This window comes from Garra rufa, chromosome 20 (genome assembly GCF_049309525.1).
Source record: "Garra rufa chromosome 20, GarRuf1.0, whole genome shotgun sequence".
Taxonomy (NCBI): Eukaryota; Metazoa; Chordata; class Actinopteri; order Cypriniformes; family Cyprinidae; genus Garra; species Garra rufa.
This window is the reverse complement of record NC_133380.1, coordinates 12,817,631-12,830,680: the sequence shown is the minus strand read 5'-3', so window position 1 is coordinate 12,830,680 and position 13,050 is coordinate 12,817,631. Positions and strand designations below refer to the sequence as shown.

The 13,050-nt window shown below is 33.8% G+C and overlaps 1 protein-coding gene across 1 annotated transcript; it reads left to right on the top strand.

Moving 5' to 3' along the window:
• The first annotated feature begins 5,043 nt into the window (after positions 1-5,043).
• Positions 5,044-12,497, top strand: stx10 (syntaxin 10). Its single transcript, XM_073825907.1, has 8 exons — positions 5,044-5,132; positions 5,634-5,803; positions 8,260-8,354; positions 8,440-8,502; positions 8,612-8,713; positions 8,812-8,918; positions 9,637-9,731; positions 10,891-12,497. Exons 1-8 carry the CDS (start codon positions 5,098-5,100, stop codon positions 10,965-10,967), a joined length of 744 nt encoding a protein of 247 aa, XP_073682008.1. The 5' UTR covers positions 5,044-5,097; the 3' UTR covers positions 10,968-12,497.
• Positions 12,498-13,050: the final 553 nt, after the last annotated feature.

Here is a 13,050-nt window from a genome sequence, read left to right as displayed (position 1 = left end):
CTTTATTTCAGCTTCAGTTGTGGAACATTGTACATGCACTTTCGTTCAAATTAAAACAATTATACATACAACAATAAAACAGAAATAAATAATAGGAAAAAAGATAAATACATTTATAATAATATAAAATCAGAATAGTAAAACTGAGTATAAACAATAATAATTTAAAACTAGTACTGTCAAATGATTAATCGCATCCAAAATAAAAGTTTTTGTTTACATTACATATATGTGTAGTGTGTATATTTATTACACATCCAGTATATATTTTGAAAATATTTACATGTATATAATAGTACTGTCAAAATATTAATCGCATCCAAAATAAAAGTTTTTGTTTACATATGTGTGTGTAGTGTGTATATTTATTACACATATAATACATATTTTGAAAATACTTGTATTTTTATGTGTAAATTTTATTTATACTTGAATATATACATGCATTTGTATTTATATACATAAATATACACAGTACACACATATATCATGTAAACAAACCTTTTATTTTTGATGTGATTAATCACAATTATTCATTGGACAGCACTATTTAAAACATAATTGAAAAACAAATAAATTGTATTTTTAAAGTCTTTATAGCTTTTCGAAAGAGTCTCTAATACTTTCAATGTAGCCTTACTTCAGTCAACAAAACCGTAAAGTTCGTTGTTTTTTATTAGTAAACTGCATTCATGAATGTGACATTTGTGACCCTGGACCACAAAAAGAGTCTTAAATAGCATAATTGCGGGACACTATGCTATATTAGCGATTAAAATATTACTTATCTAATTAACGTTAGCTTGTTTACCATAGCTTGTTGCATAATGCACTGCGACTAACAAGCCAAAGCCGTTTCCCATGCATTGTTTTATTTGTGACGACTTGGCATAATGTTAACTTAACATTAACGGCCACAATTAGCATATTGTTTATGTAACAGAGGCCAGCTATAGGTGCTGTGCAGGTAAACCTCACTCCCCTGATCTCAAGAGATGCACTAGCGACTGACGTTTGTGGTTGCAGCCTTTAGCCTCCTTGTTAGTGCATCCGCCTCCCGTGTTCGTGCCAGTAGAGGTATTTTTTTGTATAATTAATTTCTATTCTGTTCTTAAGTGTCTTAATTCATTTTAATTAAAATTTTAAACCTTTTTTTAATTCCTTTTTTTTATTGTTGTGTATCTTTAAGTACAATTTGACTGTATTATTTTGTGTCCCCTTCAAAAATTGCTCATGAGAAATGTTATATTTATTGTCCCCCCCTACTGTTAAATGAAATTTACGCCCATGGCTCTGCACAAAACATTTTCACCTTATTCTGAATAATCATTGAAGCCTAAGAGCTTGAAACAGTTGCTTAATTTAAAAAAACGCTGCTTTTTAACGAAATCTGGCAACCCTGTTCTTAATGGCAGTGCTCTACGAAAGCGTTGTGACAGACAACATATGTCATAATTGACACACTGTGATCACTGTATTAGATATCTGTCTGTACAGTAAAACTGTGTCATGACCTCGGGTGATCTGTTTCTCAAGTATTCATTACTTATTCATGTCCTGTAATTACACTGTTTACGTGTGAATGAAATGCAAAAAATATTCATCGAGTGAGGCATTGAGTTTATGGGAAATGACAACGAATTGCGTCGTTTTACAGATTAACCGACTGTTGTTTTTTACTCTTTGTTAATATTTGTAGCTATCTTATGATATCTTTTCATCAAACATACCTCGAACTGAAAAACATTTCTGCTGAAAGGTTCATCGATCTGCCCCCAGTGTTTACACTTCTTTGGAAGCGCTATTAGACAAGTTTTTTTTTTTTCAGTTTGCTCGACGTCACGTTTCATCGCCATATTTGGAACATCCGTCGCTTCTCCGGGGAGCGCGCAGTGGAAAGGCCGTGACGTGCCCGCCGCTGCACTTCCCGCAGCCTCAGCAGAGAAGCAGTGATGATGTCACCGCGCACCATATTTGGACTTGTCACCGGTCCAACAGCCCCGCCCCTTCTGCTCACAGCAGCGTAACAAGGAAGCAAAGCGATTGAGGTCATGGCAGCTGTCATTCACAGCAAATTCGTGTTTCTATTTATAAAAAAGGTCTACCTGGCTATGTCGAAACTCAGAGATTTTGTTAAAGAGCACCAGGGCTTTTTGGACTGGGAATTGTGTTTAAAGTTAAGAACGTGAAGTATTATTTTGTCTGTTTTGTTTAAGCATACTCTGCAATAAATCTCATTATTTTGATTTACTGCACAGCGTGGATAGCAGTCTAGTTTGTGAATACGTGTTTATAAAGAGAAACTAAAGATTTTATTAAAACGCTAGGGCATTACATTAGCTTACAAGTCTGTATTGTAAACAGAATGACTAATCACTAGGACCTTCAAGCTACTGCTTGTAAAAATAGCTCCCTCATTACTGTTCTCTGACAAACTGCATTCCATGTGATCAGGCCTCCAATTAGACCCACCCTTGATTTCCATAAGCATTCTTTGTAGCTGTGATCACACACACACACAAACTGGTTTCATTATATTAATGAGGACACTTCATGGTTTTCATACGCACATACTGAATATTTACTAAACCTCAAATAAACCTGTTGACATTGTTTTTAATCTAAAATCAATTTTTACTATGGACAAAAAAATGTGGCCTTGACAACTACAGCCGGCCTTTTAACAGGAGGTGGAGAGTGTGTGAATTTCTGTGTGTGTGAACAGGAAACACAGAGTGTGGAGAGGGAGGAAGGCAGGAGACGGGAAGGAAAGGGTGAGTGTATGAGGTGGGGGAGGAAGTGAAGGAGAATAGTGTTACTAAAAGTAAAGGAAGGAGAGGCGACTAGGCGACAGGGATTTAAGCCTCTAGCTGGCATGGAAAGACATGGGAATCTTTTGAATGGTTTAACACACCTATCTCAAAAATCCATGTCACACACCATTTTGGTTTTAGGTTGGCATGTTTAATGGCTTGAGCGACAAGCACAGCGAGGCCAGTTACTTAAGCGAATTAATTATGAATTAGGTCAGGACTGCAGAAAAGGTGTGCTAACAGCCCTTTTATGGAAATGAATGACAAACAATGCTAAAAAATGACATTTCTACTTCCTGAGAGACTTAGTGATTAGGTAATGCATCATGAAACTGATCCAAACTTGAGCCGCTTTGTGTTCTCAACAAAGTATTCAAAGAGCTGCACAGTATTCCTCTACAATATTAGAGATTGTTACAACATATGTGACCCTGGATCACAAAACCAGTCTTAAGGATACATTTTTTTGAAATTGAGATTTATACATTGATTCACATTGAAAATCTAGAATCTGAGGGTGCAAAAAAATCTAAATATTGAGAAAATTACCTTTAAAGTCCAAATAACATTCTTAACAATGCATATTACTAACCAAAAATTACGTTTTTATATATTTACGGTAGGAGATTTGCTTAATATCTTCATGGAACATGATTTTTCCTTATATCCTATTGATTTTTGGCAATGTATTACTGGCTATTGCTACAAATATACCCGTTCCACTTACGACTGGTTTTGTGGTCCAGAGTCACATATGTGACCCTGGACCACAAAACCAGTCGTAAGTAGCACGAGTATATTTGTAGCAATAGTTAACAATACATTGTATAGGTCAAATGTATCGATTTAAATGCTAAAAATCATTAGGATAGTAAGTAAAGATCATGTTCCGTGAAGATATTTCGTAAATTTCCTACCGTAAATATATCAAAACTTAATTTTTAATGAGTAATATGCATTGCTAGGAACGTCATTTGTACAACTTTAAAGGGGATTTTATCAAAAAATTCTTTTTTTGCACCCTCAGATTCCCGATTTTCAAATTTTGTCCTATATCCTAACAAACCATACAACCATAAAATAGAAAGCTTGGATTATTTATTCAGCTTTTAGATGATGTATAAATCTCAATTTAAAAAAACTGACTCTTATGACTGGTTTTGGTCACATATTATCTTTGTTAGTTTGGACTAACAATTTACTCAAAACTATTGCAGTCATTTTATGCATTAAGGTAATTTATGTTTTGTAAGATTTAGAGAATAATATTTTCTGAAACAAAATAAAAAAAATGGGAGCATTTGACTTTAAGCCCATAGATAGAATACAAATATGAAAATGTACCATGCAATAACGTGCATTTAACATGCAATAAAAAATGTATATATTGCCTGAGCTTTAGACCCAGAGTCAGCTTATGTCAGTATAATTTTAGTAGCTAATGAAATATAACACCTAATTATGTGCTGATTAATTAATAACTTAAAATTAATGTGATTAAATGCAGAAATGTTTATGACTAAGTTTCCCCTTATTTAACCGTAAGAGCAGGTGCGGCCATTTGTAAATTTTATGGGTCAAGATTATGGTCTCATCCACGTCCATCTATTTTTAGCTGTATATAACTAGTTTTGCTGCTTGATATTGCAGATTGGTGTGTCTTGCCATATTACTTTAATGTATTATCCTAATTATGAATACACTGGTTTGTAGTGCAAACAGTTTAACATTTACTGTATGTTGTTATTTTTTTTATTTTTTATATTGGCTAATGAACCGGAAGTCTCGCCCATAACGCGTCAAATTATCCACCTTTATGCATAATTACATGAACTGAACACTAACGATAAGAACATGCTGTTGACTAATATTACTCAGTACATATTTGCGTAATAAAACTGCAACAAAGCACACATTAAAATAAAGTGTAACCACAATTCTGTGTGCATACATATTTCGATATATTTGTAATTGTGGATAGTCTTGTAGCCCAGAATCATTCAAAGTAAAATGGTGTTTTTAAAATAATAATAATAATAATAATAATAATAATGCCTGATCAAACTGTGGACCTTGTTTGTTTTATGTCTCAATAGTCAATGATACGATATATACGTTATAACCAGAGTAAATGGACTTTTACGAAGCTGTTTTGCCAACCGCCATAAAACGTAAAAGAAGAAGAAGAATTGACTTTTATTTTGAAAACTCGTACGTGCGGACATGTTCCACACAAGCCGTCTTGCCGTTGACTTCACACAGCTCCTGAACCAAAGGGGCTAATATGTCGATGGAGGATCCTTTTTTCGTGGTTAAAGGGTAAGAAAAGTTATTTTCCTCTTCCTTGCCTTAATGTCTATCTTCTGCTTTTGTCTAAATGACACGGGTTTGATACTGACATGCTAAGTTAAGGGTAAGTGAAGCATCTTCATCACTACCTGTGGCCCCAGTTAATGTCACATTATTTGTGTTTTCATGTCACTTTACTAATAAACAACCTTCAAGCAGAAATATAGCTGTGCCTTCAGTTGCGTTTTAGAAATAAATTATAGGATAAATTAAGTCTAAAAAAAGCCAGAGATGTTTAAACAGGGTTGACAGAAGTGTAAACACACACTGATATATTGCATGTGTTTTGAGTGTCTCTGCCATTCATTTAATTTACATTTAGAAAGTCACATATGAATCAAATGTGTTCGTTATATGAAAAGCATGGTTGGTCATTCCATGCTGCTTATGTAGAGGTTGTTTGTTATTGATAAACAGCTTTCATTCCTTTCAAGCAGAATGGGTTTCACAGTTTCCTCCTATCTCTGGCAGGGAGGTGCAGAAGGCCCTGTCCAAAGCACAAGGGCTGTTTGAGCGCTGGGAGGAGTTGCTGCAGGAAGAGACCCCCGTCAGCCGTGATGAGCTGGACTGGAGCACCAATGAACTCCGAAACTGCCTGAGGGCCATCGACTGGGACCTAGAGGACCTACATGAAACCATCAGTATCCTGTCGAAAAAACAAAGGCCTATGATGTAGAATGTAACACATATTCTTTGTACCTTGATGCCTACTTAGCTATGTACAACATTCAACAACATATAGTATTCAAGTTGATTTTTTGTGTTTGAAAGAAGTCTCTTATACTCAGCAAGGCTGCTGGTTAAACATACAGTAAAAAACAGTAATATTGTGAAATAATATTACCATTTAAATTACAGATTCCTATTTGTATATACCCTGCCAGTCAAAAGTTTTTGGACAGTAGGATATTTAATGTTTTTAAAGAAGTCTCTTCTGCTTACCAAGCCTGCATTTATTTGATCCAAAATACAGCCAAAGCTGTAATATTGTGATTATTATTTTTACTATTTAAAATAATTGATTTCTATTTGAATATTTTTAAAAACGTAATTTATTCCTTTGATCAAAGATACATTTTCAGCATCATTACTCCACTTAGTGTCACACGATCCTTCAGAAATCATTCTAATATGCTCATTTCCTGTTTAAGAATCTTTTTTTAATTAACATTTAAAACAGTCTTTTTGAGGAAAATTAAAAAATATATATACTTTTATTTAGTAAGGATGCTTTAAATTGATCAAAAGTAATGATAAAGATATTTATTTTATTATTATTATTTATTATTATTATATTATTTATTATTATTTCAGATAAATGCTATTCATCAAAGAAACCTAAAAAAACTTCTAATCAGCTGTATTCAACATAAAATAATAGTAATAATAAATGTTTTATGAGCAGCTAAATCAGAATATTAGAATGATTTCTGAAGGATCATGTGACTGGAGTAATGATGCTAAAAAATCAGCTTTGAAATCACAGGAATAAATTACATTTTAAAATATATTCAAATAGAAAACAGTTATTATAACTAATAAAACTATATTTAAAAATTGTACTGTTTTTGCTGTACTTATTTATGTACAAATAAATGCTGGCTTGGTGAGCAGAAGAGACTTTAAAACAAAACAAACAAAAAAACCATAAAAAAATCTTACTACTCAAAACCTTTGACTGGTAGTAGGGCTGGGCCGATAAACGATATCATATCGAATCGCGATAAAATTTATGTTAATAACGATGATAAGCTATAGACATTTTTTGTTCGATATGGATTAATCTAAGAGCCAATCACACAGCAGAAATATGCGACAGCGGCCAATCAGCGTGCAGCGTGCGTGTGCACGTCAAAGTACAAAGTTCATTTTCTACAGCACTTTGCGAATCAACCTTACACCAGGACGACAAAAAAAGGAGAGTGGAAGCAGCGACGAAAGAGAAACTAACCTCGAGTTATTATCCAAAGATGTTGAAGTTGTCGACAAAAAAAGGTAGCACGAATTCCGTAAGTGGTTTGACTATCTGAAAAGTGACGCTCAGCTCAGCTGAGAGTTTGGCGCGATTGTTAAAACTGAAACCGAAAGCAAAACACGCACGCGCATTCAAAAGCAATTTTAATCCCCCTTGTTTAGAGAGTGACTCCGCAATGCGCGCAAATTAGGCTAAATGACATATCCTGGCTGTTATCAGCATGTAGACTATAATAGGTTGTGTATGTCTATAGCTCTGTATCATGCTTGAAATATCCGTCTCTATTTGCACTTTGAATATTTAGAGAGTAGCCTACTTTGATTATGGCTGAATTGTCTGCACTTAATACGATTAAGAAAGAGCTGTGTCGTAATTTTTTTTATATTTATACTGTAGATTGTTTCAAAATGCAGTGGTTGCCTCTAATTTAAATAGCTCAACCTATAATAGAGAAAATAAACAATTGTGTTTATAATAATAAAGAAATAAATGTGTTACAAATTATGTTTTTACAATAATTTTATGTTCACATTTTGTACATTTACTCTCATTTACCATACTCTGTCACAACTTTTATTTTATTTTTTAATTTATTTTAGTAAGTTATTTTAATTTTTAAGACCAAATCTGTAATCTGCTTTTGTTAATAAACTATACTTAATGTAATTTAATGAATCCTTAAATTTGTGTGGCTTTAGTCATTGTTGGGATACTATTTTAAAGCTGGCAACATCAACAGCTTATATTGAAATATATATCGTCATCGTTCAATATGGGAAAAAATTATCGAAATTACATTTTTGCCATATCGCCCAGCCCTAACTGGTTGTGTATTTTAAAATATAATTTATTCCTGAAATGGTCCTTCAGAAATTTGATGCTCAAGAAACATTTCTTCTTATTATAAATGTTGAAAACATTGTGCTTCTTTCAGGATACTTTGATAAATAGAATGTTTAAAAGAACAGGGTTTATTTGAAATAGAAATCTTTTGTGATATTATAAGTGTATTTTCTGTTTTAATGCCTGCCTTCATGTATTTAAAACAAAATCCTACTGACCTACACTTTCTGACTGGTAATGTATATATGCAGATCTCTTTATAGTCCTTGACTGTATCAGGTATTGTGGAGGCAAACCCTGGAAAGTTCCGTTTAGGAGAACATGAACTCCAGGAAAGGCGAGCCTTTGTGGAGCGAACGCGGCAATCTGTACAGGTTAGAAGCCTTCTCCAATTTTCTTTTATTTTTTTTTTTAAGTTGGAGTTTTATTATTTTCATATGCATAAATGTGTTTCTGTAGCTGATGAAGGAGCAGCTCTCCAGTCCCTCAGCTGTGGCTCAAGCAGAGAAGAAAAACAAACAGGTGAGAGATTCATTTACGTTAAAACTTTTTACTTAAACTTTTGGCTCTGAATGAATTCATACGGTCTTGTGTGTGCTAGTGTTATCAGCACCATGTCTCTGTCTGACAGGCTCTGCTGGGGGCAACGGCAAAGGATCGTTATGCCGGTCTGGAGCCTCACCTGGTGTCTGCAAACTCCAGATACATTCAGGAGCAACAGGAACAGCAGCAGGTAAAAGACAGGAGGTCAAATCATGTCTGCATTTCACGTTTAATACCACAATTGTTAATCGTAATGTCATAAGTTTTCCCAATTGTCTTTATATGCAGCTGATCATGCAGGACCAAGATGAGCAGTTGGAGTTAGTCACAGGCAGTATTCGTGTTCTGAAGGACATGTCCAGCAGGATAGGAGACGAACTGGATGAACAGGCAGTGTAAGCAAAAAAAAAAACCCCACAATATTGAAGAATTAAAGGAGTAGATAATGTGCTCACCCCCTTGTCATCCAAGATGTTCATGTCTTTCTTTCTTCAGTTGTAAGGAAATTGTTTTTGAGGAAAACATTTCAGGATTTCTCTCCATATAATGGACTTCTATGGTGCCCCGAGTTTGAATTTCCAAAAAGCAGCTTCAAATGGCTCTAAATGGTCACAGACGAGGAAAGAAGAGTCTTACCTAGCAAAACGATTGGTTATTTTCTAAAAAAAAATAAAATAAAATTTATATACTTTTTAACCTCAAATGCTCGTCTTGTCTAGCTTTGTGTGTACTCTGTGTAAAGATTAATAAGTATATAAATTGTAAATGTTTTTAGAAAATAACCGATCGTTTCGCTAGATAAGACCCTTCTTTTTTTGGCTGGGATCATTTAGAGCATTTTGAAGCTGCATTTTTGGAAGTTCAAACTCAGAGGCACCATAGGAGTCCATTATATGGAGAGAAATCCTGAAATGTTTTCCTCAAAAAACATAATTTCTTTACGGCTGAAGAAAGAAAGACATGAACATCTTGGATGACAAGGGGTGAGTACATTATCTGTACATTTTTGTTATGAAAGTTAACTACTCCTTTAATATAATTTAGAAACACCAGGAGTTGTGTTATGCTCAATGTCTACTTATGTTAATATTATATGTGTTTTTTTTATCCCAGTATGCTGAGTGAGTTTAATGAGGAGATGGACCAGACCGGTTCCAGAATGGACTCAGTGTTGAAGAAAATGGAGAAGGTTTCACATATGACCAGCAGTGAGTGCTTTTACTCTTTATTGTGTGTACTTCTTTGTTTTCTCATGCTTTTGACTAATTTGTTGCAATTTTATTCCAGTTTAACAACAATAAAATATTTAACGCAGTTAACACAGGCTTCTTGACAAGAAGTGCGTTCATTTAGTCCCATTTTTATGACCACAAAATGGGAGAGTTTTCAGACGAGCACTCCAACTTCAATTCAGCACCAGGCGATAGTCAAATGAGTGCAGGAAAGGTGCAGGTGAAGAGGGAGTTTCAGTAGAACAACTGTGGTCAGATGAGATGTTGTCAGGCCATGTGTCGTAAAAACAAATGCACCTGTCCTGTTAGGCGTTATACTGTTTGTAGCACGCACACTTCAATCGCACGCACAAATGCAGAGGCACACGCTTTATTTTTAGTGTTTACTTAATACTAAATATCACAATTAATTTCAGAAAAAATGTGACTTAATTTTAAACTATTGACAGCAATAATAGTTTTATATTCTTATTATACAATGTTGTTCAAAAAAATGTAGGGCAGTAAGATTTTATTTTTAATGTTTTGAAAAGTCTTTCCAGTGAATGATAAATTCTCACCAAGGCAGCAATTATTTGATTAAAAAAAACAGTAATATTGTATAATATTATTACATTTTAAAATAACTGTTTTCTATTTGAATATATTTTAAAATGTAATTTATTCCTGAGATGCAAAGCTGAATTTTCAGCATCGTACTCCAGTCTTTAGTGTCACATGATCCTTCAGAAAGCATTCTAATGTGCTGATCTGGTGCTCAAAAATGTTTCCTTATTATTAATGTTGACCACAGCTGCTTAATATTTTATTATGGAAACCATGATATGCTTTTCAGAATTTCTTGATGAATAATAAGTTCAAAGGAAAACCATCTACAGTTGAAGTCAGAAGTTTACATACACCTTCCAGAATCTGCAAAATATTAGTTTTACCAAAATAAAGAGGGATCATACACAATGCATGTTATTTTCTATTTAGTACTGACCTGAATAATATATTTCACATAAAAGACATTTACATATATAGTTTTTATAAAATGACCCTATTCAAAAGTTTACATACACTTGATTCGTAATACTTAGTAAATAATAGTAATTAAATTTTGACTTCACGTTTGTGTTTTTGTGTGTTGCAGGTCGGAGACAGTGGTGTGCTATCGGAGTTCTTGTAATCATACTGATCGTGGTGCTCATTCTTTTCTTCGCTCTTTAAACCAGACTCTTCTTCACTTTGGCCCTCCATCATGCCAAAAGCTTACAGAGGAAGACCATGATTCTTCAACCTCAGCTTCCGTTGTCTTTGTGAGAAAGAGTTCAGTTATTTTTATAGTCTTTCCTCGTCTTTTTGCCTTCATCTAACCTATTATGTCTTCTGACGCTCAGCATTTCACTCTTTCTTACTGCTTTTGGATTCATTTGGACTCCTTGGCAAGGTCTACTCCAGAATGTCACTGGTGCTGAGATGGAAATTAACACTTATTGTATTTCTTAATGTTTTATTGTGGTACAGAAGTGAAAGTGGGGGAAAGGAATTTGATATTGCCTTATATTTTTATATGTTTGATTCTTAAAGCAGTAATTGTGTACATTATAAATGCCCATGAAAGAGGTTGATAGGATGTGTGCTAATGGTTCACCAATTACAAAACAATTTAGATTTTGTTGGAAAAATCTGAATCAACCAATAACAAGCACAACGTGTAATGCAGGCTCATAGCGCCCTCTAGTGATGGTGTGCTTTGGAAATTATAAAGCAAGAAAATTAGGGTTATTAAATTGTTTTTAAAGTCACACCTCAAGGTTATCATTGGTATTTTACACCATTTGCTCTACGTTTATGGATAAATCTAATGCTTTGATTTGAGTGAGCTTATGGATACCTGCTTGCAGAAAAGATCTTGTAAGTATTTGAGTTTCCCATATTTAAAAAAATGATTTTATGCATTGCTTTTGAGATTACTGTACATTGGACTGTAAAGTTTCATATTACTGTTGATATGTCTGTAGAGCCATTTGTATTCACTGCATGCCACAGTGGTATTCCATACACATTACATCAATATATCTAATATATATTTGTCATTTTACAATTTTTTGAATGGAAATTGCTCTTTTCAGTTGCAGTCAAGCAGATGCATGATCTGAAAGTCAGCTCTGTTAACTGACAGAATCCCCCTAAAGAGCTGATCAGACCCCACAGTAATGATGGTTATTTGATATTTCTATTCCTGAGCTCAGATCTAATATTGTGCCCTTCTGTGGGTGTGCTAATGAACATTTTGTACTCAAATCCTCCGTGCCAATGAGTTGTTTGCAGTTTGCGCTCTGATCTGGGTGTAAGGACACTACGTGCCTGTGGGTGAATGTATTCAATATAAATGTGTCCCTGAATATGGCACATTTCAGTATTGTTTGTCAACTATAATTTTGTAATATGATTAAATATACAAACCCTTAAAAATCTGAAAGTCATATTCAAGCCTTAAAAATGTCAATTGTCATTGTTGGTCAAAATGTGGAACAAAGTACTAAAACATAATACCTCTAATTTAGGGAAATTTGGTACGCATTTGATTTGCAAAATAATGTCTTTCAGTGCTGGCTATATTTAAATAATTGCATTTCAAAAGTCTAATGCCCTTGTCACTTGTTTTTGTAAGCATTTGTATTATAGAAAACTTTTGCCTTTATTTTGGCACCTTGATAAATCTACATGGTTCCTGATTAAAGTATATGCCTTTGACATGCTGTTTCATTTTTTGTACATGCTTATTAAAAATGTAAAGCTGCATTGAAGTGACTGAACCAAACATTGAGATATTTCATCCTGAAATTATAATGTGCTGAAAATTTACTCACACTCCAAGATGTAGGAAAGGTTTCGGGAAAAATGTATAGATCCTGTGCAGTGTCCCAATAGCTTATAGCAGCATGAAATTGGCAATGTCTATGGTAACATTAAACTGTTATTGTAAAAACCAGTTTGAACTAAATTTACAAAGTTTTATCTAAAATGATAAACTTCACATTTCAGCTTTTTTTTCAGCTAATTAAATTAATTAAGGGGAGGCAATGCAGACAAAAACACTGTTTTTCCATGTACCTGTCAAGTTTGAGATTTTAGGCTTTTTCTAAAGTGTTTTTTCAGACTAGTGGAAAGAAAACATCCAAAAGACATTAAATGCTTCTTTTATAGCACTTTATCTATTTGTGTCAATAGATTTCAATTAAATTTTTATTACATATATTTTTTCCTCCTCAAAATGAGTTTTTTTCTCAACACTTAGGCATGAATC